This window comes from Ostrinia nubilalis, chromosome 22, assembly GCF_963855985.1.
Source record: "Ostrinia nubilalis chromosome 22, ilOstNubi1.1, whole genome shotgun sequence".
NCBI classification, from domain to species: Eukaryota; Metazoa; Arthropoda; class Insecta; order Lepidoptera; family Crambidae; genus Ostrinia; species Ostrinia nubilalis.
The window spans coordinates 383606-411313 of NC_087109.1; the positions used below are offsets into that span (position 1 = coordinate 383606).

Below are 27708 nucleotides of genomic sequence, written 5' to 3' on the forward strand. Positions count from 1 at the left end.
CACCTCAAGTATTCCTACGTCAACTAATATGAGAACTCCAAGCCTCAAATAACTCCGCGTCCCTCCCCTCCACAATGCGAGTCGGTGACAAAACGCTCCCGGCCCTTTCAGTCCATTCACTCTCGCCCATTCACCCATTCAGTCATTCAGGCGACGGCACATTCCTAATATGATTTTGAAGTCATCTTTTGTGGGTAGACGGGCTTTTCAGTATTCTCGAATATTTTGTTGCTGAATTATGGAAAGGGTTGTTGACCTTGTGACAGCGGGGTTAATGCCCAACGCTGTTAATTTGTTTGTATTTCTGATTGTGCGTATAGCTTATTGGTGTCATTTATGTGTAAAAAGGCAAAGAAAAGTCATAAGTCATCTATTTTCTGCAAATAGGCTTTTAATGAGCGCTTTAACTGTACCATTCTATAACCACACTTTTTTTTATCCACAACGAGGAAGCTCTTGGCCTGTATCTCACCTGATGGTAAGTGACGATCAGGCCGTAGGTGGAAGCGAGCTTCGGAGGAACTGGCTATCTTACCTCTAACTGCTGGAACACGAAAATGCTGTTAACATTGTTGTTATGGCGACAGACTTAGGTAAGATGGTGGTAGCTAGCCAGGCGGACTTAGAACAAGCCCTACCACTAACCAAACCGAACAGAAAAATCTGCCCCCACTGGGAATCGAACCCGGGACCTCTGCTTCTGAAGCAGGCGGTCTTACCACTAGACCACAGAGGCGGTTAAACTCACTATAAGTGAAAGAATGGAGTGGAATCCTTTCTTTGGAACTCTCTCTCTCTCTCTTTCCGCAAGTATCCCGCAAGTGTTTATGACCTCCCAAAAGTATCTAACATGACTCGTGTAACATTTAAAACTGATTAATTGGGACTGCTAAGAATAAAAAATACTTAATTCATAGCGAACAATAAGGTTAATACAAATGTTTTCAGTATGTATTTGAGGCAATAAAATTTTACTGTAGATCATCATTACTAATTTGACTAGGCAGTATTAACGTAAGGGTAGGTGATAAAAATTTAATAAGTCTGGAACAGTAAAGAAAAGTATATTCCAGCTTAAAACTTGGCAGTTATGCCTACGAGGTTCCACTAAAATGTCTAAGTTACATACATTACGGCCAGCATTCAATTTGAAAGTGGCAATTAGGGTTCATTTGGTTCATTAATTTTCGGCGTTAATACTCTAACCCGTGTTCACTCATATTAAGGCTTTACCATAGCCTGACAAGTAACAGCCACATCACATAATCATAATGAATGTATTCATAGATAACTTATTAAAACTATGGATCTACTCTGAACACGAAAGTATAACATCTAGTAAAACTAATAATTATTGTAACATAAGAATATTTTTATAATGAAATCATCATGCCAATAGATTCATTAATAGGAGTCCATATAAAATCTGCCAAGAAATTTTACTGCTCCTATATTATGTTCTTCTGATTAATTTCGTTGCGGGTCCAATGATAGCTTCACTTTCCCCCGGGACAAACTTGACCTTCACTGGTTGGATTTTTAAGTTTGTCAAGCTGTAGATCCTGGCTACACAGGAGTTGCATCGGTGGGAATAGTCCCGTGCTCACACTATATGAGTTGGCTGGTCTTTTTGTGTTGTGCCATAGTAATGTTCCCTTCACTATGAACTGAAATACATATTATGGACGAGGTGGTCCATAATGTAGCTGATATTATTACCTAACTTTAATTGCTGAGAGCAGCTGGCGATAGATATAGAGTTTATATGCATGGCATCTACATGATTATATTGCTTCTTTGTTCTCAGTAAATCGTCATCATCATTTCAGCCGTAGGACGTCCACTGCTCAACATAGGCTTCCTCCAATGCCTTCCATATTGACCGGTTGGTATAGCGGTTTGCATCCAGCTCCTTCCTTTCCTTTATGATGTATTATGCTGCGTTTTCCGGTACGCGGCCTTCACTCCAGAACCTTGCTGCCCCATCGGCCGTTAGTTCTGCGTACTATGTGCCCTGCCCATTGCCACTTCAGCTTGCTAGTCCGTCGGGTTATGTTAGCGACTTTAGTATCTTTAAACGTTTAATCAGTTAGTATTAAACGTTTAAAGATACTCTTGTTAGGTACACGATGTTGTGATAGTGAATAGTGAAACCATTTCTATGGAGCGATATTTTTTTATGTGACAGGAGGCAAACTAGCAGACGGATCACCTGATGGTAAGTGAATACCGTCGCCCATAGACACCCGCAGTCCCAGGTGATACGCTCTCTTCTTGAAAGCTTGCAAGTCGTATCGGTCCGCACACCGCACCACATATTCTCATTCTTTCAATTTCATTAAGATAGTTACTCGAACGTACATCTGTCGTATCATAAGCTGGCACGCTTTGACCTCATCAGTTTCAATTACAATCTACCCAAAAGAAGAACAAGCTCTACATAAAAATCCGCATCACAAAAAATGTTATTAAAGCAAATATTTGTATACAAATGATAACATCGAGGTTTTCATTAAAAGGCCGGTGTTATCCCGGAGCGAACCAATTCGGGGAATTACAGAGCCGCCTTTGAAGTCGAATAAGTTAGAAAACCTCGCGGGTACAGGATCTGCGCACAATTGAGACTTTGTGGATTAAAGAATCAGTCACGTTTGCTGGTTTGGATCCCGCTGGGGGCTTGTGCTACATTTTAAAAGATTTTTTAGACGGAGTCATGGACGTTTATGTAGTTCGTTCGTTCGTTTCACCAAATGACGTCCACTGCTGGACAAAGGCCTCCCTCAAGGACTTATACAACGACTGGTCCTGTGCTGCTCGCATCCATGTAGGTACTTTCCGTTTAGCTTTAATAAAAAAATCTGTAACTTTCAACCAAAAGACGTCCACTAGTGGACAAAAGCCTCCTCAAAAAGGACAATGACTGGTTTTGCACTTCACGTATACATTTTTATTAATGTCAGAAAAATACAGTTGTCATTTTAAAAGCGCTTTCACATATTTTAGGCGATTTAGCAACGCGACAAACGCGCGACAGACGCGCTGCCGAAAATTTCATACCATGTGACAGCGGATGCATGCCTTCATTATAAAAACGCCGCTGCCGCGCTGCTGTCGCGCTACTAACGCCCTAATGTGAAAGCGCTCTAAGAGAACGACGACTCGCTGCTCCCTAGCAATTATACAAGTGTGCTCAAGCCCTTATCAGTCTGACCTTTCGCTGTTGATAAATAATATTATGATAACAGCTGACGTCTGAATAAAGTTATCCTTGCGTTAATTAAAGAAATTAATGTCTTTAGAATGGAGGGAAGGCTTTAAATGAATTAGGAAAGTTGCCTCCGACTCTGAGTAATTCGGTTTCTTTGTGAATGTTATTTCATAATCTTATTCTGTATGGCATTGTAAATACCTTTTGATTTGAAAGAGATGTTTCCATCCACTGTTTTCTGGTCAAAGTGGCCGAGTTTAATTTCCACACAATACACAAAATAAATTGTCCAGTTTCTAGCTATCACCTGAAAATTACATTTACCTACCGAAATGTATTTTATCACCATTTAATTCTGCTGTAAATTATCGTACGACAGGACAATTTGATTGGCAATCATTAGAATGATTCAAAATTCATTTTATATGTAGTTTTCTTGAATTGAATCGCTTTTAACTCTGCCCTAGTTGTCTGCCTCGCACTATAGTTGTCAGTACTATTAACTTTTTATCGCAAAGTCGCACCTATTAGAAGCACATCAGACAAGCCGTCGTCTGAACAAAAAGCACCTAAAAAGTTTGTCAGAAGGCTTAAGTGAAAATCCGGCCATCAACGTGTCCGTTACTCCAGCTTTGTATTTGAGGGTAATTCCGCCCCGAACAAAGATTAAGCCGAGATAAGAGAATCGCCAACTCCCAGATAACGAGCCACTTCCGTAAAAGCCTGCGCGTTACTACAAATTGGGGGCGGAAGTGTTTTAACGAACATTTAAAGTAGCGGGCCCAGTGATGTGCCTTGGGAGACCCTTTGATTGGTCGCCACCTGTTGCGCTGATGAGGTTTGTTAATTCATTGTCAAATCCTATGCGTATTATGATTTCAACGTTTCATAATATTAGAGCAGGAACTTTATGATTCTTAGAGGCAATATTTGATAAGATTTTTTAAAATTTTGTCCTAAGGCTATCAAAGTTCAGTAAATATAGTTATCAAGCAAGCAAAACGGTGTAGGTTCAATAGATGGTACCTATTTTAAAACAAATAAGGCATCAATTCCAAAGTGTTTGTCAATATTTTCAGTATCACATTGTGTCATGTGATCGATACCTACATTAGTTAATGATATTGGTAATTAGTTTGGGCTGAACTAGGACACCCTAAACCACGTCTAAACAGCGGTCACTTAATACTCCCTAATTGATATCTGGCGAGCGGCCAATGTTGATATAGAGAGTCATAGTGATATGACAGCATTGACTAGTCAGAACAAGTTAAGCCTAACTTTCAATTAGCTGAATTAGTTTTACGATCAGAAAATCTTCCAATCTTCTTCAGATTTTTTTCCGTTTTACGATCAGAAATGACTTTCTAGATTTTTTATTTGACGAGTTTATAAAACAGAAAGGAACAAATGTGTTCTCTTTTAGTTTAGACTGGGTTTTGCAACATCAAGTTTCACCCCTAAATAGAAATTCTGATTATTATTAAATTTTGGGGAGACTTTAATTTATTAAAAAAGTCAAGTAAAACAACAAACCTTTATTTCTTATCACCCCAAGAGTCTGCGTCACTGAACTGATCCTTCAAGAACCTCAACCCTGGAGGCTCGGTGGTTTCCTCCTCGACATATTCAGTGGTCACCTCGGTGGGTACGGTAGGTGGCGTGGCTTCTAAGGTGATCAACTTTAGCGGGCGGATCTCGATTCCCTGTGCCTCGGTGGGGGGAGGAGTGTTGAATATGGTGCCCAGGTATTCGAAGATGGGCCTCCTGGTTGTGGTCGTGGACCGGGCTCTTGCGCGGTAGTAGTCTGGCATCTGATGATAAAAAAGTGAAAGTTTAAACTTTGCTTAAATTTTACTATCCCTAAAACTGCTTTAAATTGGTACATTTGTTAAAACTTCACTTCAAAATTTTGGTTGTAATTACACACTTGTTGTAGCTTTTTAAAAGCTATTATAATATGACTCAATTTTTCAAGCTTTATTGGCTTGCTAATTACGATATCTCGTGAATGGTTTCAAGGCAGTTATAAAATACAAATTCTTGCATGTTGATCTGAACCTCATAGTCATGAAAATAAAATGTGATCTTGTGGCTGCAAACATGCCTCCCAAATTGATGTAAATTGCACTGTGACTCATAGGCGTTTTTCTATAACCTTTTCTTACTTACCTTGAAAGATAAATTTTCCCGCTTTAGCAAGTTAAGTATCATCAAAACTTACGGTCTCATTGACAGTCTCGATCCAGTCAGAAAAGGCGCCGACCAGCGTGAATACAGTGGGTGCGTTAGGGTACCCGCATACTGACGGGCCGAAGGAGATGATGCCCACTAGTTTACCAGCTAGGATCGCTGGCCCGCCTGCGTCGTGCTAGAAATTGAATATAGAACGCTAAGGCTAAAAATCTACATCATCATCATTTCAGCCACAGGACGTCCACTGCTGAACATAGGCCTCCCAAATTATTTCCACATCCACTCACTATTGCCCAAAGGAGCTAATTTAATAGAAATCAAAGCACTTTCTAATAAGATCTCCAGTGATTTACTTAGTGATAAAGGTCATCATCATCATATTAATTTCAGCCATAGGACGTCCACTGCTGAACATAGACCTCCCCCAATGATTTCCACATCACCCGGTTGATAGCGGCCTGCATCCAGCGCCTTCCTGCTACCTTTATACGGCCGATGGGGCAGCAAGGTTCTGGAGTGGAGGCCACGTACCGGAAAACGCAGCGTGAGACGTCCTCACAAGGTGGACCGAAGAAACTGATTATACCGTTTAAGAATGTCTCTACCACTTTAAATCACGGTGGAAGCCTTAAAACAATTGTTTGTAATTAAAAATAGACATTTTGAGCTCCCTACTGTAACATTACGAGAAAATTAGTCGAAATTATGAATAATAAACGTGGCCTTCATTTTAATTAACATAAAAAACGCTGTTTCTAATTATTTTTCTCTGAGTCGTTATGTTTCTTTTATCTTTGAAAGAATTGTGGATAAGGATATTCAGAGCAGAACAGATGTATCTAGATGTTATTTAAGTAGTTCATAATCTTTGTAACTTTTATATTGTACTAAGTATTAGCAATTAATTTCTAATTTTTAGGTTAAGTGCTATCTTAATTATAGTTACAGAATATATTTACTAAAATTTAGGAGTAGGTTAGACACGACAGAGGTAGTTATTTCTTTACAGAAAACATTATCTAAGATTTGAGAGTAGATAATAGAAATAGTGCCATTCGTTTAAATGAAAGAACATCTTATCAAAAGAATTTAAACATTTATGCGCAGTCATGCTTAGCCGTGGGACTTATAAATTCTTAAAACCACCATAATACGTAATCAGCGGCTGAGTTTTAATCACCATGACACCATGCATAAATCCTCGTGTACCAAGCTGTGGACAGAATCCTAATGCTAATTGCTTTCTAAGTGGCTTCTAAAACAAAATTACGAATGTAATTTATTATTCTTGCTGATTCTGGCGTTACTGCTAAAGTTCGGTTTGATATCTTGGGACTGTTTCGTGTTTTTGCTTTGAAGATGCCGCTAAATATTTGTAAAGGTATTTGTTTGTAATGCCTAAATACTTTGATATTTATATTAGAGCATATATAAAAGCGAAAGGTCACTGACTGACTCACTCATCAGAAACTACAAGTGCTAGGAGTCTCAAATTTTGCATTGGGGTTTCTTTTAGAACGTAGGTGCTCATTATGACGGGATTTTGCAAAATTCAACCCCTAAGCGGGTAAAACGGGATCCACGCGTACGAAGTCGCGGGCGGCCGCTAGTAACTTATAAGCATAATAATACAGTAGAATCCCGATTATCCGGATCAATTAAAACCAGGGGTGTTCCGGATAATCGAAAATCCGGATAATCGAATTCAAAGTAAAATCAAACAATAATGAACTTTTTACAATAGAAAGGGTTTTCAATTCAATACATCATTTAGACTTTAAAAATCTAAATTTTAGACCATTGGATGGATACATTTCTTTTAACAATGAACTAAGACGTAGTCCGTACCGTATTAGGGTGGCGGCGCCTACCGTTTTTATGGGTCCAGACCCTAAATCGGTAATTAGACACCGTGAAGAATGAGTCCGGATAATCGGATATCCGGATAATCGAAGTCCGGATAATCGAGATTCTACTGTACTAGCGGCCGCCCGCGACTTCGTACGCGTGGACCCCGTTTTTCCCCGTTTTAACCAATGGTACACTGTGATTTTTAATTGATATTATTGTAGATTGTTTGATTTTGTAAATAATATTAAATAATGTACTTACATCACACGCTCCTTCTCCAGTAGTAAACGTGCCGGCACAGAACATGGTTTGCGTTATGAATTTGCTGAAAACAAAAAAAAAATGGTGAAACAGAATCTTTGTAATTAATTAAACTTAACTTTTTTAAAAGTTTTACTGCAGTAATGTAAGCAACTATGACGCTATTATACATCGTTACCGTTCAGGTACGTGTACAAACTTTCAAACCAATCTAACATCAGTGGTTTTAAAAAATTACTCTGAAGTAAGTTTGAGACTTCAATATTACGTGATTCCGGTATTCGCGATGTAACATTCCCTATTCATTCATCTATGTATGTACCTATATTCCTTAAGAATTGAACGGGAGAGGAAAAACTTTCAATCAAAAGAAATAACAAGGAAGAATCCCTCGGGAACGCGCGACCGGATTAAAAGTATTGTTTGCTCCCTAATCCCGAAAAAAACGCATGTATCTTGTTAATCCTGTAGTAATAGATATAATAGCTACACGGTTACTGGTTAAGGTGACATTGCCTTGACGTGAGGCCCGCTTTCCACCAAAGCGGAGAAGTGAGGAGATGAGAGGAAATGTGTTTTGAATAACCAATCAGATTTCCTTATTTCTAAATCTCTTCTTCGTTCAACTTTGGTTCGAAAATCTGATGAGTATTCAAAACAAGACTCCTTTCGTCTTCTCTCCTCTTCGCTTTGATGGAATCCATGCCTTAAGCTTGTGTACTAAAAGTGAACTAAGAAATAATGTTAATGGCGCTTCCCTGCACTGCATGGTACAAAAATCACATAAATGTTCTGAAGCCGATTTTAGTCCATCATAACTTTTTTTACTCAGCACAAAGTATTTGACTGGAATTTGCACCTGGTGTTAAGTGAGATGCTGTCTAGGATACTTTTTCCTGAACTTGGAAGTAGTTATTAACTAAACAAACAATACTCACTCGCCATACACCTCCTTGCAGAAAGTGTTTGGATACACTGGTAAGAACTTCCGCTGGAGGTAAACTGGCTCGTAAGACATTTTCTGTGACATCTGGAACAACGGAAACCACTTTAGCGGCTGAGGCTAGACTTTAGACAGACGCGGAAAACGGCATTTACACGTGACGTTTTAAATCTTATTTTAATAAATAGTTTGATAGATTTTTAAATTTTATGGTATTCAGTGTAGGTGAACCGACGACCTCATAAAGGTAGCAGAAAGGCGCTGGATGCAGGCCGCTTACAACCGATGTGGAAAGTTCAGCAGTGGGCGTCTTGTGGCTTCTTGAATTTTTCAAAAATGTCACATCTTTAACATTGTTCACAGGCTGACAGTGGAAATGCTTAGCTAAATGGTATTAAATTTTCAGGATTATAATACCATTAAAAAGTCGTCAACTGCAAATTTGAAGAGGATCTTAAATTTAAAACTCACTCCGTCACTTTAATGGTAAGTGCTCGGTAATGCGCAAGTTTCGGAGCAAATGAGGAACTCCGTCCTTTAGTTATTCACTAGAAGATGACGGCTGAACCATTTAAGAACCTAGTAAGAGCAGCGGAGTAAATTTTACAGGAGCGCGAAAAAACACATTTTCGTTTACCATACTGGTATACTCAAACTTTTGAAAACTTTTTGATGTTTATTTTGAAGCTTAATAATTTAACTATATATATTTTACAATAAATTAATTAATTTACTTTTAAATAGCAAGTTTTATGGCCCTTACTAACACTCAAATGGTTTTCTTTTTTTTTTTACTTCGTAAAAACCAGAATCCAAACCTAGTATGAGCGCACTTCCTAGGTTTTAAAATGGTTATTGGGGTCAGGGTCCATTTCAATCTTACCATAGGTCGGTCAAAACAGGAAGTGATCACCGAATGGTAAGAGGCACATTGAATATCAGACCCAAGCTGGAGAGGCGTCGACTGATGAAGTCTACTCTCCACCCAGCGCCCATCCAACTCCAAAACCCCGAAACCTTTCAGCTCGAGTTGCAAAATCGTTTCGAATGCCTAGGAGACTGTGAAAATGTGGACGAATACAATGACAGGTTCGTTGAAATTGTCCAAACGACTGGGTCTAAGTTCTTTAAAACCGTCGTTCAAAAGGAACCAAAAAGATCTCTGACCTCACCAATAAACTTATGGAAGAAAGACGGAACTTGGTTCTGCAGTCATCTGAAGATGCTGCTCAGAATCGGCATCTTAAAAGACAGATCTCCAAGTCTTTGACTCACGACCTACCAATTATTTAATACAGATCGTATTAAAGAGGCGATTGAGCGTACCAAAGGCTCTAGTGTTCGCAAGGGATCTGTCTGTTGGCCAACGCCAACTGACCAAGCTGAAGACCGAGGATGGCAGAGACATCTCGTTGGGGCCTGAGTTATTGGAAGAGGTTGAGAAGTTCTACGGACAACAATACACGAGTGTATGTACACCTGTCACAAATCTAGCCGGAGAGCCAAGAGCTAGATTGACCCGACACTACACCGAAGATATCCCGGACGTCAGTCTGTACGAGATTAGAATGGCTCTCAAACAGCTGAAAAACAACAAGGCACCGGGTGATGATGGAATCACGGCTGAGCTTCTAAAAGCAGGCGGAACGCCGGTAAAAGGATCTTCAGAGGCTGTTCGATTCCGTCATACTCGAGGGAAAAACGCCTACGGCATGGCACAGAAGTGTGCTGATACTCTTCTTCAAAAAAGACGACATAATCTTGTTAAAAACTATAGACCCATCTCACTTCTGAGCCATGTCTACGTCCGAAACTATTCACCACCGCCCTGGAAGATGTTTTCAAGCTTCTGGACTGGAGCGGACTCGGCATAAATATCAACGGCAAGTATATCACCCACCTTCGTTTCGCGGACGATATCGTAGTCATGGCTGAGACCGTGGAGGATCTAAGCACAATGCTCGATGGCCTCAGTAGAGCCTCTCAACAAGTGGGTCTTAAAATGAACATGGACAAGACAAAAATCATGTCAAATACCCATGTTGTACCCACTCCTCTGATGGTTGGAGACACTACACTCGAAGTTGTTGACAATTATGTATAGGTTGGCACAAAAAACCTGGCACAAACAGTCCAGTTAGGTAGGTCCAACTTCGAGAAAGAGGTCAATCGTCGAATCCAACTCGGCTGGGTAGCGTTCGGGAAGCTTCGCAATATTCTCACGTCCGAAATACCGCAGTGTCTCAAGACAAAAGTCTTTGATCAGTGTGTGTTGTGAGTGATGCTAGGTTTTTTATGGTCGGGAGGTGGGTGGACACGAATTTTCATTTCCCAGTAAGGCACATTGACCATTATAAAACCTAGTATGTTCATGCACTTACTAGGTTTCGAAATGGTTTATGTTACTTACTGGTTTTTTAAAATGGTCAAATTGGGTTTGTGGTGTAGTTACTAGGTTTGGAGTCCCTTGCCTTTTAGGCTTCTAGTTGTTTGATCGCAATTTCTGTCTTTGTATTCGGTAGGTACCTTAATATTATGTAGCTTAATGATAAAAAACGAAAATCTGAAAACATGTCCCTTACTAGGTTCTTAAATGGTTCAGCCGATGAGCTCTAAAGCAAATTATATCAAGCTTCTAACCGCGGATGTATACTTGCGTGAATTTTGGTCGATCCGATGGGGTAAAAGGTAATTAAGAGACATTAATGTTGATATGTGAACATTCGATTTCATCAACCAGTCTGACAAACGTAGGCCAAATCCTCCATTTGCACTTGGTGAATTTGAGAGGATCGTTTTTCTGCAGTAGACTCTCTAGGAACTCTAGGAACTAGTAGAAGTGCAGAGTGCTGATAGAATTAAGATTTAAAGAAAAATAAGAGAGTGATGAGAGATAGACCGTGTATTTTTAGTGAGAGAAGTGAAGTGACAGATATAAATAAACAGTATAAAAGTCTTAATCAAATATAGCTATCAAAATATAGAATGTATGTACAGCCAGTTCTGGTTACTTAAGCAAACAGGTTTTTACAGACTCTAATTGTATGACCTGATGAAGGTGATGAAGATGCCTTTACTTAGTTTGGCACTTTATCTATCGTTTATCAACCTTATCTTATAGATATGGCCTAGTAATTTTGTACCTTGGTGTCCTTCATTTGCCTCTGCTAAATTTGAGTGGGTCTGCAGTAGACTCGTAAATGACCTGGTGATGGTTATTTGGAAGACACCGCAGATCTTAGCTTGATGTGCCATTGTCTGTATCTTCAAGAATGGTTACTGTACCTTAGTAATACCCCATCCCAGCAGCAAGACCTCAACAGTGGGCACTAGGCGCCACGGTGTACGTGCTGAGAAAGATGGATATTCAGAGAGAGACAGAAGTTCAGGTGTTCTTAATTTGCCTCTTGTTTACTGTTTCTGCAGTAGATGATGATATTGATGAAGATGCCACAGTTCTTAGCTTGACGTCTACTCTTCGAGAACCCTTAACTGGCGTGACTAATAAGTGACTAACCTTAGTGACACCCCATCCCAGCAGCAAGATCTCAGCAGTGGGCGCCACGGTGTAAGGGCATTCCGAGATGGAGATGATCTTGGGGATCCGGTTGTAGTAGTTGAAGTTCAGGTGTCCTTCATTTGCCTCTGGTTTTGAGAGGGTTGTGCTTCTGCCGTAGACTCTAAGCAAATTACGTGGTGATGACAATGCGATATAATCTTCAAGAGCCTGCAGTAAATGTACCTTAGTGACACTCCATTCCAGCAGCAAGACCTCAGCAGTGGGCTCCACGGTGTACGTGCTGAGAAAGATGGAATTTCAGAAAGAGACAGAAGTTTAGGTGTTCTTAGTTTGCCTCTAGTATATTTTAGAGGGGTCTGTTTCTGCAGTAGATGATGATATCGATGAAGGTGCCACGGTTCTTAGCTTGACGACTCATTATTGGCACAATAAAATGTAGACTCTTCGAGAACCCATAACTGTACCTTAGTGACACCCCATCCCAGCAATAAGATCTCAACAGTGGGAGCCACGGTGTTCTTCGTGGTCCGGTTGTAATAGTTGAAGTTCAGGTGTCCTTCATTTGCCTTTGGTTTTGAGAGGGTTGTGCTTCTGCCGTAGACTCTAAGCAAATTACGTGGTGATGACAATGCCATATAATCTTCAAGAGCCTGCAGTAAATGTACCTTAGTGACGCCCCATCCCAACAGCAAGACCTCAGCAGTGGGCGCCACTGTGTAGGGGCTATCAGAGATAGCGATGATCTTCGGGATCCGATGGTAGTTGAAGTTCAGGTGCCTGCGGAGCCGGATCACGGCGATGTTGTTGCGCAAAGTCCGAGGGTTGTAGCCGGGGTGGAAATAAACCTGAGTAAGGGGGAAAAAAAGGTGGTCAGAGATGGCTGTTATTGCATTATGCAGGGTAAATGGAAAGGAAATTGAGTGTGTTCCCCACAAAAGTATAAATAATAAAATAAAATAAAATAAAAGTCCAGTGATCGACAGGGATCGAGATATCGTCGAATCTCAAATCAACAGTTCGGTGCCGACATCGTTGGGATGTTTATTTATTAAAGATTTACTAACATCATAATACGAGTCATTTCATATGCATCGTTACATTATAAGAGAACTAAAATCTAAGAGATTCTTATATTTTTTCTATTTGAAGTAAAAAGTATTTAGGAATATATTTTTTTCTGGACCCGCATCTGTACGCATGCTACTTGCATCATGTATGTGTTGATGCGTTCTAAGTTAGACCACACATACTCAGTAAATACATTTACACGTATTTTGAAAGCACCTAAAATAATTATTATAATATCAAATTATTGTACTTTTGTTTACATTTTACTCCATTTTTGAACTGTTAGATCCAAAATTAATAAACATTTCATTTTTTTACCTTCTTTCTAAGTGAATAATTTTATTTCAATTTTAAATATTGATAGAATTCGAAAATAAATGGCCCGTCACGTCCCCAGATTGCGTTTATTGAAAGAATCACTGATTGCCACTCTTAGCCTTGAGATCTCACTCGAAAGACTTCCAAATCAATTTATCTTTGTTCGCTTCTTCAATATTTATTTTATTGGCTGTTGTTTTGATTTCTGTGATTTGATGTAGAACAAACTTTGCTCTTTCATAATTTATCAAATTCGTTTAGGTTAAAAATGGTGCATGATTTTTGAAAATGAAAAATCGATCTTTGAAAATATACAAGATTTGTTGCTGTTTTTTACTGGTATGTGTTTTCATGTTTTTATTTGATCGTTCTCAACTGCCACTCTCATGACAATGAAAACATTATACAGCTTTTTTCGTTGACAACAATTTTACATACCTACTACTACCTATCCCAAAGCTCACTTTTAGATGGCTGATAGAGCATTAAAATTTGCTCTATAAGATTTTCAAAGGCTACTTTAGAACGAAACTTCTATTTACTATTTTTATTTTAAACACAAATTCATTAATAAAAATTTGATGATGCTGGAACTTTTACTCCAAACAAATATTTTTTATTACACTAAGGGCTGATTTTTCAATCGTCGGATAACTTTTAACTGTAGAATAAGTTTGGCACATTGACAGTTTCAGTATGGGAAATATGTCAAATTGACAAGTTTATTCTTCAGCTATAAGATATCTGAGGATTGAAAAATCAGCCCTAATTAGGTTTCCACTAAGAGGGTTATCCTCCACAGATATTCTGCTTTCGTGCAATTTTATCGTGCTCGGGCATAAAAAAGGGACAGATCACAAGCGCCATCAACGAACCTTTGACCCCGCCGCGGGCGATCCACTGGGTCAAGGGGCTCATTCAGTGTAGCAGATTGTTGGAGAAGCGACGCTTTCATCGAACACTAGTTTGGAATAGATTTTAAAATAGACGTCTTTTGATGCAGCTGGTCATTTTGAGGTTTTAAATAGGGATGTTATGGATATGTAGTTTCGGTTATGGATACGGTTACGGATATAGAAATAATATTGTTTCGGTTACGGTTACGGATATCTGTGCTTTAGAATGCAATTTGCAATAGTTGTCCAACAAGGTTCATTCATGGCCGCACACTTTACATCGAATAAAAAGTAATAAAAAAATAAAAATTGATACTAGATTTATCATTATAAAGGTAAATCAGGCTGTTATGCCTTTACAAATAATGTATACAAAAAACAATTTAAACTGCCTACATCCGAAACTATCCGAAACTTTTGAATCGGTTACGGTTACGGTTTCGGATATTTTTTTTTATTTCGGATATCCGCAAGTTTCGGTTACGGTTACGGATATCCATAACATCCCTGGTTTTAAAAACGCTGACCATTTGACCAAAAAGCTACGTTATCCACGGGTTCTTGTATCTACTTTCCTATACATTATTTTATCACGTCTTACATCGAAGTCCTGTTTTTCAACTGAGAAACGACCTCTGAAATATATCTTGCCCAAGAGATTAATGACATCAGAGATCTATCTTGGATTCAGCCTAGATCCAAGCCTACGTGACTCGAATAACGAAATGTAACATAAATTAAACTTGTTACTAACTGACTATCGGTATTAATAATACGAAGGTTTAAAATTCTGATTCAGTCTCCTGTCAATACAAAATACAATGTCAAAACGATAAATATTTGAAGACTCGATTGGCCTGCGCGAAAGCTTGCCTACATAATATAGCTCCCAGGTTTGATTCCCGGTCGGGTTTTTTATAACAATGGAAACACAAAATTATTATTACTGACGGGATTGCTACCATGTACTACCTTAATATTGAGTTTCCGATATTTTGGGCACTGTTGCAAGCGCCATTGTCACGGAGTAACTGAAGAAACTTGCGGGTGAGATGTTATGGGCAGATAATAATTTTGTAAGTGACCATGAAAGTTTAAAACAATATTATTGAAAACACAAAATTTTTAAAGATCACTTATTCGTACCTCCAACGCATCAACCATCTCTCCGCCGATCCTGCTGTGATTGCTGCCGATCCTCACTTGCAGCACTCTTGGGTTTTCGCGGAAGAAGCGGTTGTTATGCATCCTGGGAAAAGATTTCATATAAACAAACATGACTTTAACAGAAAAAGGCAACTGCCTTTGGTAGGACTTGAACCTACTGCCTTTTGCTTGCCAGATCCAATTTGACCACTGATCTGCGGACTCGTACACTTTCTCATCTTTTTAAAAGGACACTGGATTAAAGCGTGAAATTCACTTAAAAGCTTTTAGTCAGAGCACTCGCCCGGTAAGCGAAAGTAATGGATAAAGTCCTATTTGAGGGAGAGTCAAGTATTAAAATCATTTTTCGTGATTATCCATAAATCCATGCAAATTTTCCAACCAGATTTCTTCTAAGTCACCTTCTAGTGGTTACACTTGACCTTGACTTCTAAGTGCTTTCCATTACATTGTATACAGAACCATCACTTACAACGTCCTGCAGTGGAGGATAAAAATGAGCTGATGATGATGATGATGATGATCACTTACAACTGCAAGCAAGCAGCAGAGGTCAGCACCAGATCGTGCCAGTACAACACGCCGCCGCACCAGAAGCGACCCATGACGTGCACCGACACCATGAATGGGTAGTATCTGACGGTGGTGCGCTCCCCCTTGAAGATGCGCCGCCCGTCGTGGCGATGGTACTCTTGGAGGTCTTCTAGCTCGCCTTGAGGGTCTGGGAAGGAAGATACAGTTCATCAGCAGCCCACGAGCCCATTTCAAGCAGAAAGAAGGCCATGAGTCTACGAAAATCTAAAGGAAATTGGGGTTTAACATCCATCAGCATTGCTCTCGATGATCCAATGCATCTCTCTTTTAATGCATGGATTTACCTATCCAAGATTACTTTACGTTGCGGTAACGGTGGCGGTCATTCATGTCTAGCAAACTGCTTACTGCCTACAACCTCAAAACAAAATATGTTGCCCACTGCTGGGTAACGAGCAACACTGACAATTAAAGGCTAAATAACTCTACGAATATTAGCTGTTGACTTATCGACTACTGGTATTTGGACTATGTTGGTTTGTATTGGCTATTTCTGGCTGCTATTTTAAAAGTAGAAACAATTTTAACTCACTTTAATGATTGAATTGATTAAATTGTTGTAAAATTATTCAAAAACTTACCCCAGTACTTGCTATCATTAGCATTCATGTTGAACTTGTGTTTATCTCGCGGAGTTTCGCTTAGTAGTTTATCAACAACATCATCTAAAATAGCTTCAGCTTTATTTGATCCGAAGTAATCTTCTCTCATCGCTTTCCTTGCTGATTTCACTATTTTCTTATCTTGCCCTCTTTCAGCTATAATCTTTAGAATGTCGTCTCTGTTCATTTTTTCTTTCAGTTTCAAAAACAAATTTTTCGATTCTGTATTTTGTAGAAATTTCAAACTATCGTCTTCGTATAGTGATTTGAAGAAATTAGTTTCATTCAAAGTGGTTTCCATTGTCACATTGGTGAGTAAAAGAGCGTATTTATCTTTATCAATCGCATAATTATCGATTTTCTTCAGTTTTTCCTTTAATTCTTCTATTCTTGTTAAATTACTTACATCTGGATTTACTCCAAGTACTTTTATTAGTGCTTTAGCAATGTCATTAATTTTTGCACTTTCAAGAATGCTAGTATTATTTTGAGCTGAAGAGTTTACGAAAAATATAGTTATTAAAATAGAAAATACAATATTTGCTAGATGATTCATGTTGTTCTTTACTAGTTTGTTTTAAACTATAAAATAATAAAAAGTTTATGGTATTTTTATCTCATCATACACATACATTTCCAGTTGGGAAAATTTAGTTTACGACTGTAATAACTCTAAAACTTGTTTTTACTTGTACATAAACCTACGAATTTTATTTACCGCAAAAAGTATTAAAATACTTCAAAATCTTGGAAGTAACAGAGTAACTTTTACAGTTAAGCTACTAAATCATCTCAAAACTAAGCAAGAGCAGCTAAATATAATTCTTATTGTGAATTACCAACATTTTTAGTAGTAAATTAACAAAATTAAAAACTTTTGGCAGTTAGTAAAGTTTAACACTCTTGCCTAACATTAATCTTAAAAATCCAACAACCGATTATCCATCAGAACTGAAGTTATTAAAATTAAGACAGGTAATCAATTTTATTAGTATATCCCCCTTTTACCCCCTAGGAGCTGAATTTTGCAAAATCCAGTCTTAGTGAGCATCTACGTTCTAAAAGGAACCCCCATGCAAAATTTGGCACTTGTATTTTCTGAGATTTCGTGATGAGTGAGTCAGTCAGTCAGTGACCTTTCACTTTTATAGATATAATATATTATTGTCTCACTGCATATAGAAATGGTCCATTTCTTGTTCGTAGTTTATTTATTGTGTTTGGGATATCAGGTGAACATAACGTTGTAACTTGATAAATTGTAGCTTTTGGTAATATTACGGGTTTAGCGTAAAGCCAGACATTTTCTGCCAGTCACATGATTAATGGAGATAAGTCGTAGTCATAGCGTATCATATCAGAGTAAACGTTCAAGAAAAATGGACAGTGTATGTAATATTTTTTTTAGTTCCTGATTTTATTTACCTTTTTACTGTTCTTTAGTCATACAGGCATTCAGGATGTTTTCAATTGAGATTTAGACACAAAAATAATAAATAAGTACTTACCTTATGACCCCATTCTTGCTCTTGCAAGGCACTCGCATCTGCCCATGCATTACATGCATTGCTCTTTTACTACCTATGAGATAAAAAAACTAATGATTCTCAGTAACCATAGTGGTTTTTGCATTACAAAATGATGATTTATTATGTGCCAATAAAACCTCAGTAACGATTATGAAGAAAAAGATATAGTGGTGAAATTGAATTTGGGGCAGAAAGGTTCTCGAGTGGCGACCGCGTGACCGCGGACTGGAAGACGTAGCGTGGGCAGGCCTCCTACTAGGTGGACCGACGATCTAGTTAAAGGTCGCGGGAAGAGCTTGGATGCGGGCAGCGCAGGACCGTTCATTGTGGAAAGCCTTGGGGGAGGCCTTTGTCCAGCAGTGGACGTCATTTGGCTGAAACAATTGATTTTCGTTTTTTCTTATGTCTACCCACACACATCCACGATAACACATTTTTTTTATCATTACACAAGAAAAAAGTGTAATGTACACGCCCCACCTCTTTAATAATTCTTCAGAGTTCAAAGCCTTCCAAGTTGAGTTAAATTGAAAGGAAACAATACATTCTTATTTGTAAAGACTTTCTTTGTTCTTCAGCAAAGTGCCGCCTCAACCAGTAAGGAATTCGTTAAGTTGAGAGGGTAAAATATCAGTATAAAAAACTTCTTTCTGTAGGTATTTATGTTACAGGAAATGTATGAAATCCGTCATTGTATACAATTCCTAGGAATTGTCTATAATTCCTAAAATCACCCGGAAATGTGTGATGTAAATTATATTAGACACATTTCCTAGGAAATTTACACATTTCCTAAACAGCAATCGGAAATGTAATATAAGATTTCAATGAATACGCGTGGACATGCGGTGCAGGGGAGGGTATTGCATCATCCGATTACGCGGGGTCTCTATCGAATCGGCAATTTTTTTGTACGCCTAATTGTCTAAGGCACACAAATTTTAAGTCTAAAATTTTTTTACACAAAATTATTTTTATTACGCCACTATTTTTCTTCGAAACTTAAATAGCGCTCGGCGGCCGCTGCCGCGGCAGCTGTGTATGTGTAAGGTCGCAAGTCTAACCTTTTTTTTTTTTTTTTTTTTTTTTTTTCGTCGGGGAATGCTGCTTTGCGCATACCCACTGGTCTATGGGGACGGCCAGTGGGTTATGTGGGACTCTCCCCGCCTACCCACTAAAGGCGGGGCCTACCCACTAAAACCCGACGGTTTCCACCAGAGCCCAAAGAAACGGAGCCGCGAGTTATTGTCCTGGTTGGACATTCGTCCGCAGCTCCGCCTCAGGCTAGAGGCTCGCTCACGAGCAAGCCTCTCTGGCTTCGAGGGAACCCCCAATCCCCTCCTCCAGTTGTTTTTTATAGAGGTTTTCTCCTCGCGGCCCTGGTAAAACAGGACCCCCGGCCCGCCGTAGCGGGTTACGGTCTGCTCTATGCCGCTGCTCGGTCAGCTCTGCTGATCAGAGAGGTACCGAGAGCGGCCCTCCAAAGAATGGGCCCGGGCAAACGCCCCGCCAGCCCCCACCTGTGGGGGTTTTTAAAGATGTCCCCTGCATCGTGGCCCGGGCAAATGCCTCGACGGCCCCCGGCCCACTCAATTGTGGGTTACGGGTTGCCCGACAGGCCCGCCGAGTTGACGTGACCTGCCGCGCAGGTGAGAAGTTAGCCGCCCGCGTGAACAGACCACGCGGACGTTGCCCAGGGTGCACCAGGAGGAGTCTAACCTAACCTAACCGAGACTTTGTTATCCAGCTACAGGAGTACTAAAACCAATAATAGTTTAATAAAAGAGATGTTAAAATTAGGGATTTCCAATACCTATCGGCCAATGTGGTTTGGCTAAATGAAATTTTAGGCGTACCGAGGTGTACCCGATCACGCGACCGCGCTAGTGCCGCTTAGTTTCATACATTTCCTAATACAATATTGGAATTCTATAAAATTCCTAGGAAAAGTATACATTTCCTAGGATATGTGCGTATTAAAAAATCTCTGAAGTAATATTTTATACATTTCCTAAACAGGTTCGGAATTGTATACATTTCCTAGGAATAGTATACAATTCCTAGAATTCATACATTTCCTGTAACATTTATACAGAATCTGGCCCCGAAAAGGTGTCTAGAATTAGATGTCCTAGGATCAATTGTGTCTACGCCATAATGTCGCTGCTGATCTGTGGACCAATCACAGCGCGTAACGTGGGCGCTCCCGCGCCGAGCTGTCAAATTCGCACTCCAACGACAGACCTCTTTCGCCTCCCGAACTATTAACTTGATTTCATTGTATTTATATTCAAACTTGGTAAATCTATAAACCTAATATTCTAAAATCCAAATCTTTTATTGTTCGACTAAATTCCCTGAACAAAACCGTGACAGGACTAATATTCCGCCTAAAACACGAAGTCTCAATCCAACGGTCAACCGAACGCGTGGAGGGCAAAGGTCATCGCCTGCGCGCGGAGCAATTTGCAGCCAAGTCAAGCCTAACCAAGGACGGAAACCATCAGCGGTGACTACATCGGAGCGCGAGCGCACACGCAGCCAGTTCGCGCCCCGCATCGCCCCATAACAGAAGTGTCGAAGAAATTACGAAAAACGGATCACGCCTACGTACGAGGTGGACGGACAGCAGCCAACAGCCTGGACTACTCTTCCCAGCATTGCTTCCTGCCCTTCTAACTGTGAGCCCGTTCCTTTTCTTCTATCCTAATTTCGTCCCCTTTGACTTGTGCATATTAGTGAACTTTGTAACTTGCATTCAAGTGGTGTTTTACCGTTAAATTCGCAGTTTCAAATCAATATTCTGTGCCTAACTATTCAAAGTAACTCTTCTCATTTGCAAATTCACGCTTTAAATTGCCTAAATTCCATTATTTTAAGAACTTTCGATTTTTTTGGCACTATATTCCTACCTTCATTTCAAATTTAATTATTCTCCATCACTTCTTCTTTCATACTGCGCACTAGCTTAATAATTTGCTCGCCTACGCTAAATTCTGTGCTACAATTGCATTTATTTAAATATTTTGCACTCATTTTGTACATTTAAATTGACAAAACTACGATTTTAGCATATTATTAAGCTACTACGCGTACATAAAATATCGCCCCGCTTCTTAATTTGATTTAATTTCCGCATAATAAGTGCACAAAAATAACATTCCAGTGTGCTTCGTTCGGGTGCGGTCATCGACCGACCACGCGCTACGAACGTGCACTCGGCACCTATTGTTCTCGCGGCCACCTGCTACCTACGACTCGAGCGCATCAGCTGATCGACCCGCTGCGCATTCAACGTGCATCTCGGCCGGAACACGAAGTGAGGAGCGTATCGTATTCAAATTCATTATTTTTTGTAGTTTTCCATTAACGTAACTTATTTTGCCACAATGTCTAATGACTCAAAGACCCCCGAAGGGTATTCTTCGCTTAATTCTAGGCGTGGAATAGCCAAGGGACGTCTAACAAAGTTTAAAAATCACGTTGATAATTTATTAACGCTAGAAACTGTATCTGAACTAGAAATTAGTAAACTTTTAATGAAATTATCTAGAATGGAGTCATTATACATTGAGTTCGACGAGCTGCAAAGCCAAATCGAACTAATGAATGTGTCAGATTTAAGTGTCGAACTAACAACTCGTGATATTTTTGAACAAGATTTTGATACTTACATTTCATTGGCTCAACAAACTATAAAAAAATACTCACCTTCCAAATCTTCTCAAGATGAAATTACTTCAAATACCTCAACTCATGCCACTCATCACCATTGCCATGACGAGGGCCATAGTCCACTTGGATTTAAACTACCTACTATCAAAATACCCAGCTTTGATGGCACCTATTACAAATGGTTAGAGTTTAAAGAAACTTTTTGTTCATTGGTTCATGACAACCATAAAATAAACAATATACATAAATTTCACTATTTAAATTCTTACTTGGAAGGTGAAGCAGCTCGAGTACTTTGTAATTTAGAAGTTACATCCAAAAACTATCCAGAGGCTTGGCAACTTCTGTGCGAGCGCTTCGACAACAAAAGACAATTAATTAATAATCACTTAAAATCTTTATTTAGTTTTGAACCAATGCGTGAGTCAGACAAGTCTTTGCGTTATGTAATTGATCATGTAACTAAAAATCTGCGTGCCCTCTGTACGCTAGGACTACCTACCGATAAATGGGACGTCCTAATAATCTTTATGGTTACAGCAAAGTTAGATGGCATTACTTGTTTTAAATGGGAAGAACATAGGAATTCTATCTCTGAAATACCTACTCTCAATGATTTTTTTAGCTTTTTGAAAAGTCGTGCTGACGTTTTAGAAACTGTTTTTCGTAACAAACAAGATCGAACGAAGCCTATAGTTTCTCCAACTCAGCCTAAAACTCAAACAAGGTCTCTTGTCGTTACGTCTAAGGAGTCTATTCCTAATTATAACAAAAATTTTGTGTGTGCAGTGTGCCAGGCAAATCATCGCCTCTATGAGTGCCCCACATTCAAATCTAAATCTCCAGAAGATAGGAACTCCATTGTAATGTCACTAAATTTATGTAAAAATTGTTTTCGGCCCGGACACAACACTGACAACTGTAAACTTTCAGGTTCTTGTCGAGTCTGTAAAAAGCGCCACAATTCATTACTACACATTTCAAAGGGCAATGAGAATACCAGCACTAATTATTCGCTTTCAATGTCTGTTATTTCAGCCCCTGAAGTTTTGCTGTGTACAGCTCAAGTCATAATATTCAATCCTATCACTAACAAGTCTTTGACAATACGAGCCTTACTTGACAGCGGAAGCCAGTCATCCTTTATAAGTTCAGCAGTTATGCAACAATTAAAACTGACTTCTCAGCCATCAAATGTCAATGTAATTGGTATCGGTCAAACTCCACTCAAGCAAACTACGGAGAGATGTGCTCTTCGTCTAAAATCCAAGCAAAGTTCATTCAAAGTATCCATATCATGCTTAGTTATACCTAAAATTGCAGACAACTTACCTAAAATACCTATTGATTCAAATGTCCTAAATCTGCCTAATGTCAAGCTAGCAGACCCTAATTTTCACAGTCCTTCAACTATTGACATGTTGATTGGTGCTGATCTATTTTGGCAACTAATAGGGTCCAAACAAATAACTCTAGGGAAAAATATGCCTATACTTCGTGATTCAAAATTAGGTTGGCTAATTGCAGGTCCTCTGCCAAGTTTTACCAAACCTATTCCTAATAAGCAAATCATATGTAATTTCACACAAAATGATCAAGATTTCCCTAATCTAGAAAAACAAATGTCAATTTTTTGGGAGCTAGAGAGCCTTCCACCCACTAAGCCTTATACACTTGAGGAGACTTTGTGAGCAACTTTTCATTGCCAACACCACTCGTGAGGACAGTGGCCGTTTTTGTGTGGCTATACCCTTACGAGACGATAGAGATTGTTTAGGTAATTCCTATCAATTAGCAAAGAAAAGATTTATTAGCTTAGAAAGTCGTTTCAAAAGGCAACCAGAACTCAAAAAAGCCTATTCAACATTTATTAAAGAGTATGCTGAACTCGGTCATCTCTCTGAAACTAAGAGTTCACTATTACCTACAAATTGTTATTTTCTACCTCATCACCCGGTTATTAGAGAAAAGAGTGAATCCACAAAATTAAGGGTTGTGTTCGATGCATCAGCTCGCACTTCCTCTGGTTTCTCTATTAATAATTTGCAAATGGTAGGACCTATAGTACAGGATTCCTTATTTAACATTCTCCTTCGTTTCCGCCAACACAAATATATTTTATCGGGGGACATTGAAAAAATGTACCGCCAAATCAATGTTAGAGAGTCAGATCGTAGCCTTCAAATAATTCTATGGCGTAACAATGAAGGCGAAACTTTAAAAACATTTCAATTAAATACAGTAACCTACGGGTTCTCGAGTGCAAGTTTTCTTTCTACAAGGTGTATCTGGCAATTGGGGGAGGAATGTGACGATCCAAGTGTTAAAACTATTATCCAAAGAGATTTCTATTGTGATGATTTGCTTACAGGAAGCGATTCGGCTACAGAACTTCGTCATATTCAGCGCTCAGTGTCAGATGAACTATCCAAAGGCTGTTTTAACCTCAGGAAATACAGATCTAACCTTCCTGATTTATTTCCTACAAATGAATTGCAAACTGAAAAAGATAACCTAATAATCAGTCATGCCACTAGTACATTAGGTATCGGCTGGTCGCCTAGTTTAGACAAAATTAACTTCGAAGTAGAAGTTCATCCCATCGAAAAGATCTCTAAACGATCTATTCTCTCCGCTACCTTTAAAATATTCGACCCACTGGGATTGCTCTCATTATGCACTATAAAACCCAAGATAATATTGCAAAAACTATGGTCTCTAAAATTAGATTGGGATGAGCCTGTCCCTGATGACATTCAAACAACTTGGTTAAAGTTTGCTCAAAATGTACATTACATTTCAGCTTTAAATGTTCCCAGGCTTGTTCTAATGCAAGATCGATCGACAATCGAGCTGCATTGCTTCTGTGATGCTTCAGAACAAGCGTATGGCGCTTGTGTCTATTTAAAGTCAACCAACACATCAGGTAACAGTCAAGTTCATTTGCTTACCGCCAAGGCGCGCGTCGCTCCCATAAAGACCATCACTATCCCAAAATTGGAACTGTGTGCTTGTCTCCTAGGTGCACAGCTTAGCTCGTCAGTAACAAAGGCCTTGAGGTGCAAAATCGATAGGCACTTCTACTGGACTGACTCTAGTATTGCCCTAGGTTGGCTCAAATCCGAAGGTAAAGCAAAAACCTTTGTAGCTAACAGAGTAGCTATTATAGGAGAACTCACCGATGTCTCTATGTGGCGACACGTACCCACTGCCGACTATCCAGCAGACCTGGCCTCTAGAGGCATAGATCCTCAAAATCTAAAAGATTGTTCTTTATGGTGGCACGGGCCTACATTCCTTCTTCAGCCAGAATCTTCCTGGCCTACATTTACTGTTCCCGTTACCGTTCTGGCGGCGGAAGTGACACCTGTGGAACAGGTGGTCGATTTTAATAGATTCTCTAAACTCTCTACTCTACAAAGAGTCTATGCTTGGGTATTCAGATTCATTCACAATTGCAAAAATCCTAAAAACAAATTTGTTAAAGAACTCCAAGTAAATGAATTAACTAAATCAAAAGAAATGCTCATAATTATAGCTCAAAACGAATGCTTTCATGACGAAATAAATCGTCTCAAATTAGATAAGTCTCTTTCACCCAAAAAGCATCTTTCATCCCTCAATCCATTTTTAGATCAAACTGGAACCCTGCGTGTGGGAGGTCGTATAGACAATTCAAATTATGCTTATGAAAAACGGCATCCTGTAGTTTTAAACGCAAACCATCCTCTAACAAAAATGATGTTTCAACAGGAACACCTGCGACTCCTACACTGCGGTCCCCAGCATTTGTTAGCCTCTATAAGATACCAGTATTGGCCTATAGGTGGTCGTAACTTGGCACGAAAAACAGTTCGTAATTGTCATGTATGTCGACGCTTTACGGGCAAGACTATGTCTAATATCATGGGAAATCTACCCAATGAACGCGTTGAGCCTGACTATCCATTTAACACAGTGGCCACTGACTTTGCTGGACCATTTTACATTACAGATAGAAAGGGGAGAGGCTGCAAAATCACAAAATGTTACTTATGTATTTTTGTGTGTTTTCGGTACAAATGTGTTCATTTAGAAGCAGTAAGTGAACTAAGTAAGGATGCATTTATTTTAACTTTAAATAGATTCATTGCAGGTAGAGGTATGCCAAAAATTGTATATTGTGACAACGGTAGAAATTTTGTTGCCGCAGCCAAGGAAATTTTTAATTTTGTAGAGTCCAATAAAGACACTATTTTAGACTTTGGAGCTCGTCGGGGCATCGAATTTAAATTTTCTCCGGCATACGCTCCTCATTTCAATGGTCTGGCTGAGGCGGGGGTCAAATCAGCTAAACATCACATTTCTAGAGTTCTCGGACACACTCACTTGACATTCGAGGAACTCAGTTCTCTATTTGCACAAGTTGAAGCAATCCTCAACAGCCGCCCCCTTTGTCCCCTCAGCTCCTCACCTAATGACTATCAGTCCCTTACCCCGGCTCACTTTTTGATCGGTAGGTCGCTGACATCGCTGCCGTCGCCGAGCCTCATGGACCACAACAGCAATCGCCTCGACCGCTTCAAACGCCTCGAACAACACAGACAACACTTCTGGAAGCGGTGGGCCACCGAATATGTTGCTGAGCTACAACAACGCACAAAATGGCGCACCAATTGTACTAACTTGAAACTAGATGATCTAGTGCTCGTCAAGGATGACAGCACCCCACCCCTATGCTGGCGATTAGGCAGAATTGCCAAGATATATCCTGGAACCGACTGCGTGCCTCGCGTCGCTGACGTCACCACTTCGCAAGGAACGATCAGGAGAGCACTCAATCGCCTCTGCCTTCTACCAACATCAGAGAACCAGTTTTGAAAGCTCTATTTAGCTAGAGCTTCCAAGGGCCAGCAAGATGTCTACGCCATAATGTCGCTGCTGATCTGTGGACCAATCACAGCGCGTAACGTGGGCGCTCCCGCGCCGAGCTGTCAAATTCGCACTCCAACGACAGACCTCTTTCGCCTCCCGAACTATTAACTTGATTTCATTGTATTTATATTCAAACTTGGTAAATCTATAAACCTAATATTCTAAAATCCAAATCTTTTATTGTTCGACTAAATTCCCTGAACACATTTCGAATCAATGAAAACATTTCGATTCGTAAATTATTTAAGTTAATCTTGAATATGCACCAATCCTCAAAAACTACTCGCTACTGCTTTACCACACCAGCACCACGACAATTGAATTGTGTGATTTTAAAATTATATATCTGAAGTCTGTAAATTGGTCTGCCTCAAAACCTTCTTCCTGTTTCAATCTCTACAACCAACATCAAAATTCACACACCTCGGAAGCCTAATCTCAATTTGAAAATTATAAATAACTTGAAAAAATCGAACTGCCTCAGGCGGGAATTGAAGTGTCTAATGCCCGTTTTCACCATCAATCCCTAATTTTTAAGTGACCCCTATGAAAACAAAATTCCTGTTATGTGTTACCATAACGGTCACTTAATAACTTTTTAAAAAAATAAAACCGACTTCAAATGCGTGAACACAAAAAAAAAACTAAAAATTAAAAATATTGCGTATAAAAAAGTTCATCCCCAATTTTCCACCCTTGGGGGTGAAATATTTTCTTCAAATTCGCATGAAACCACCCTTTTGATAATACCTATTCAACAAAAACTTGTCAACACCGTGCAGCAGCTTGCTAAAGTGATCAAGTGTCCTCTAAGCGAAAGCAACATACATCTTTGCACTAGACTATCCAAGATGAATAATAAGAGCCCTCGCCCACGATCTGTTTTAGTCAAGTTCAGCAGTCCACGCTTACGAGATGAGTTTTTAGCAGCCACTATAAAATTTAATAAAAATAATGCCAATGAAA

General features: G+C 39.4%; 1 protein-coding gene across 1 annotated transcript; it reads right to left on the reverse strand.

The window, feature by feature from the left end:
* Positions 1-4731: 4731 nt before the first annotated feature.
* Positions 4732-17196, reverse strand: LOC135083001 (uncharacterized). Its single transcript, XM_063977762.1, has 9 exons — positions 16604-17196; positions 15960-16149; positions 15408-15510; positions 12667-12824; positions 11977-12259; positions 8455-8546; positions 7517-7580; positions 5433-5579; positions 4732-5022 (listed from the first exon to the last, which is right to left on the reverse strand). Exons 1-9 carry the CDS (start codon positions 17178-17180, stop codon positions 4747-4749), a joined length of 1890 nt encoding a protein of 629 aa, XP_063833832.1. The 5' UTR covers positions 17181-17196; the 3' UTR covers positions 4732-4746.
* Between the last annotated feature and the right edge of the window lie 10512 nt (positions 17197-27708).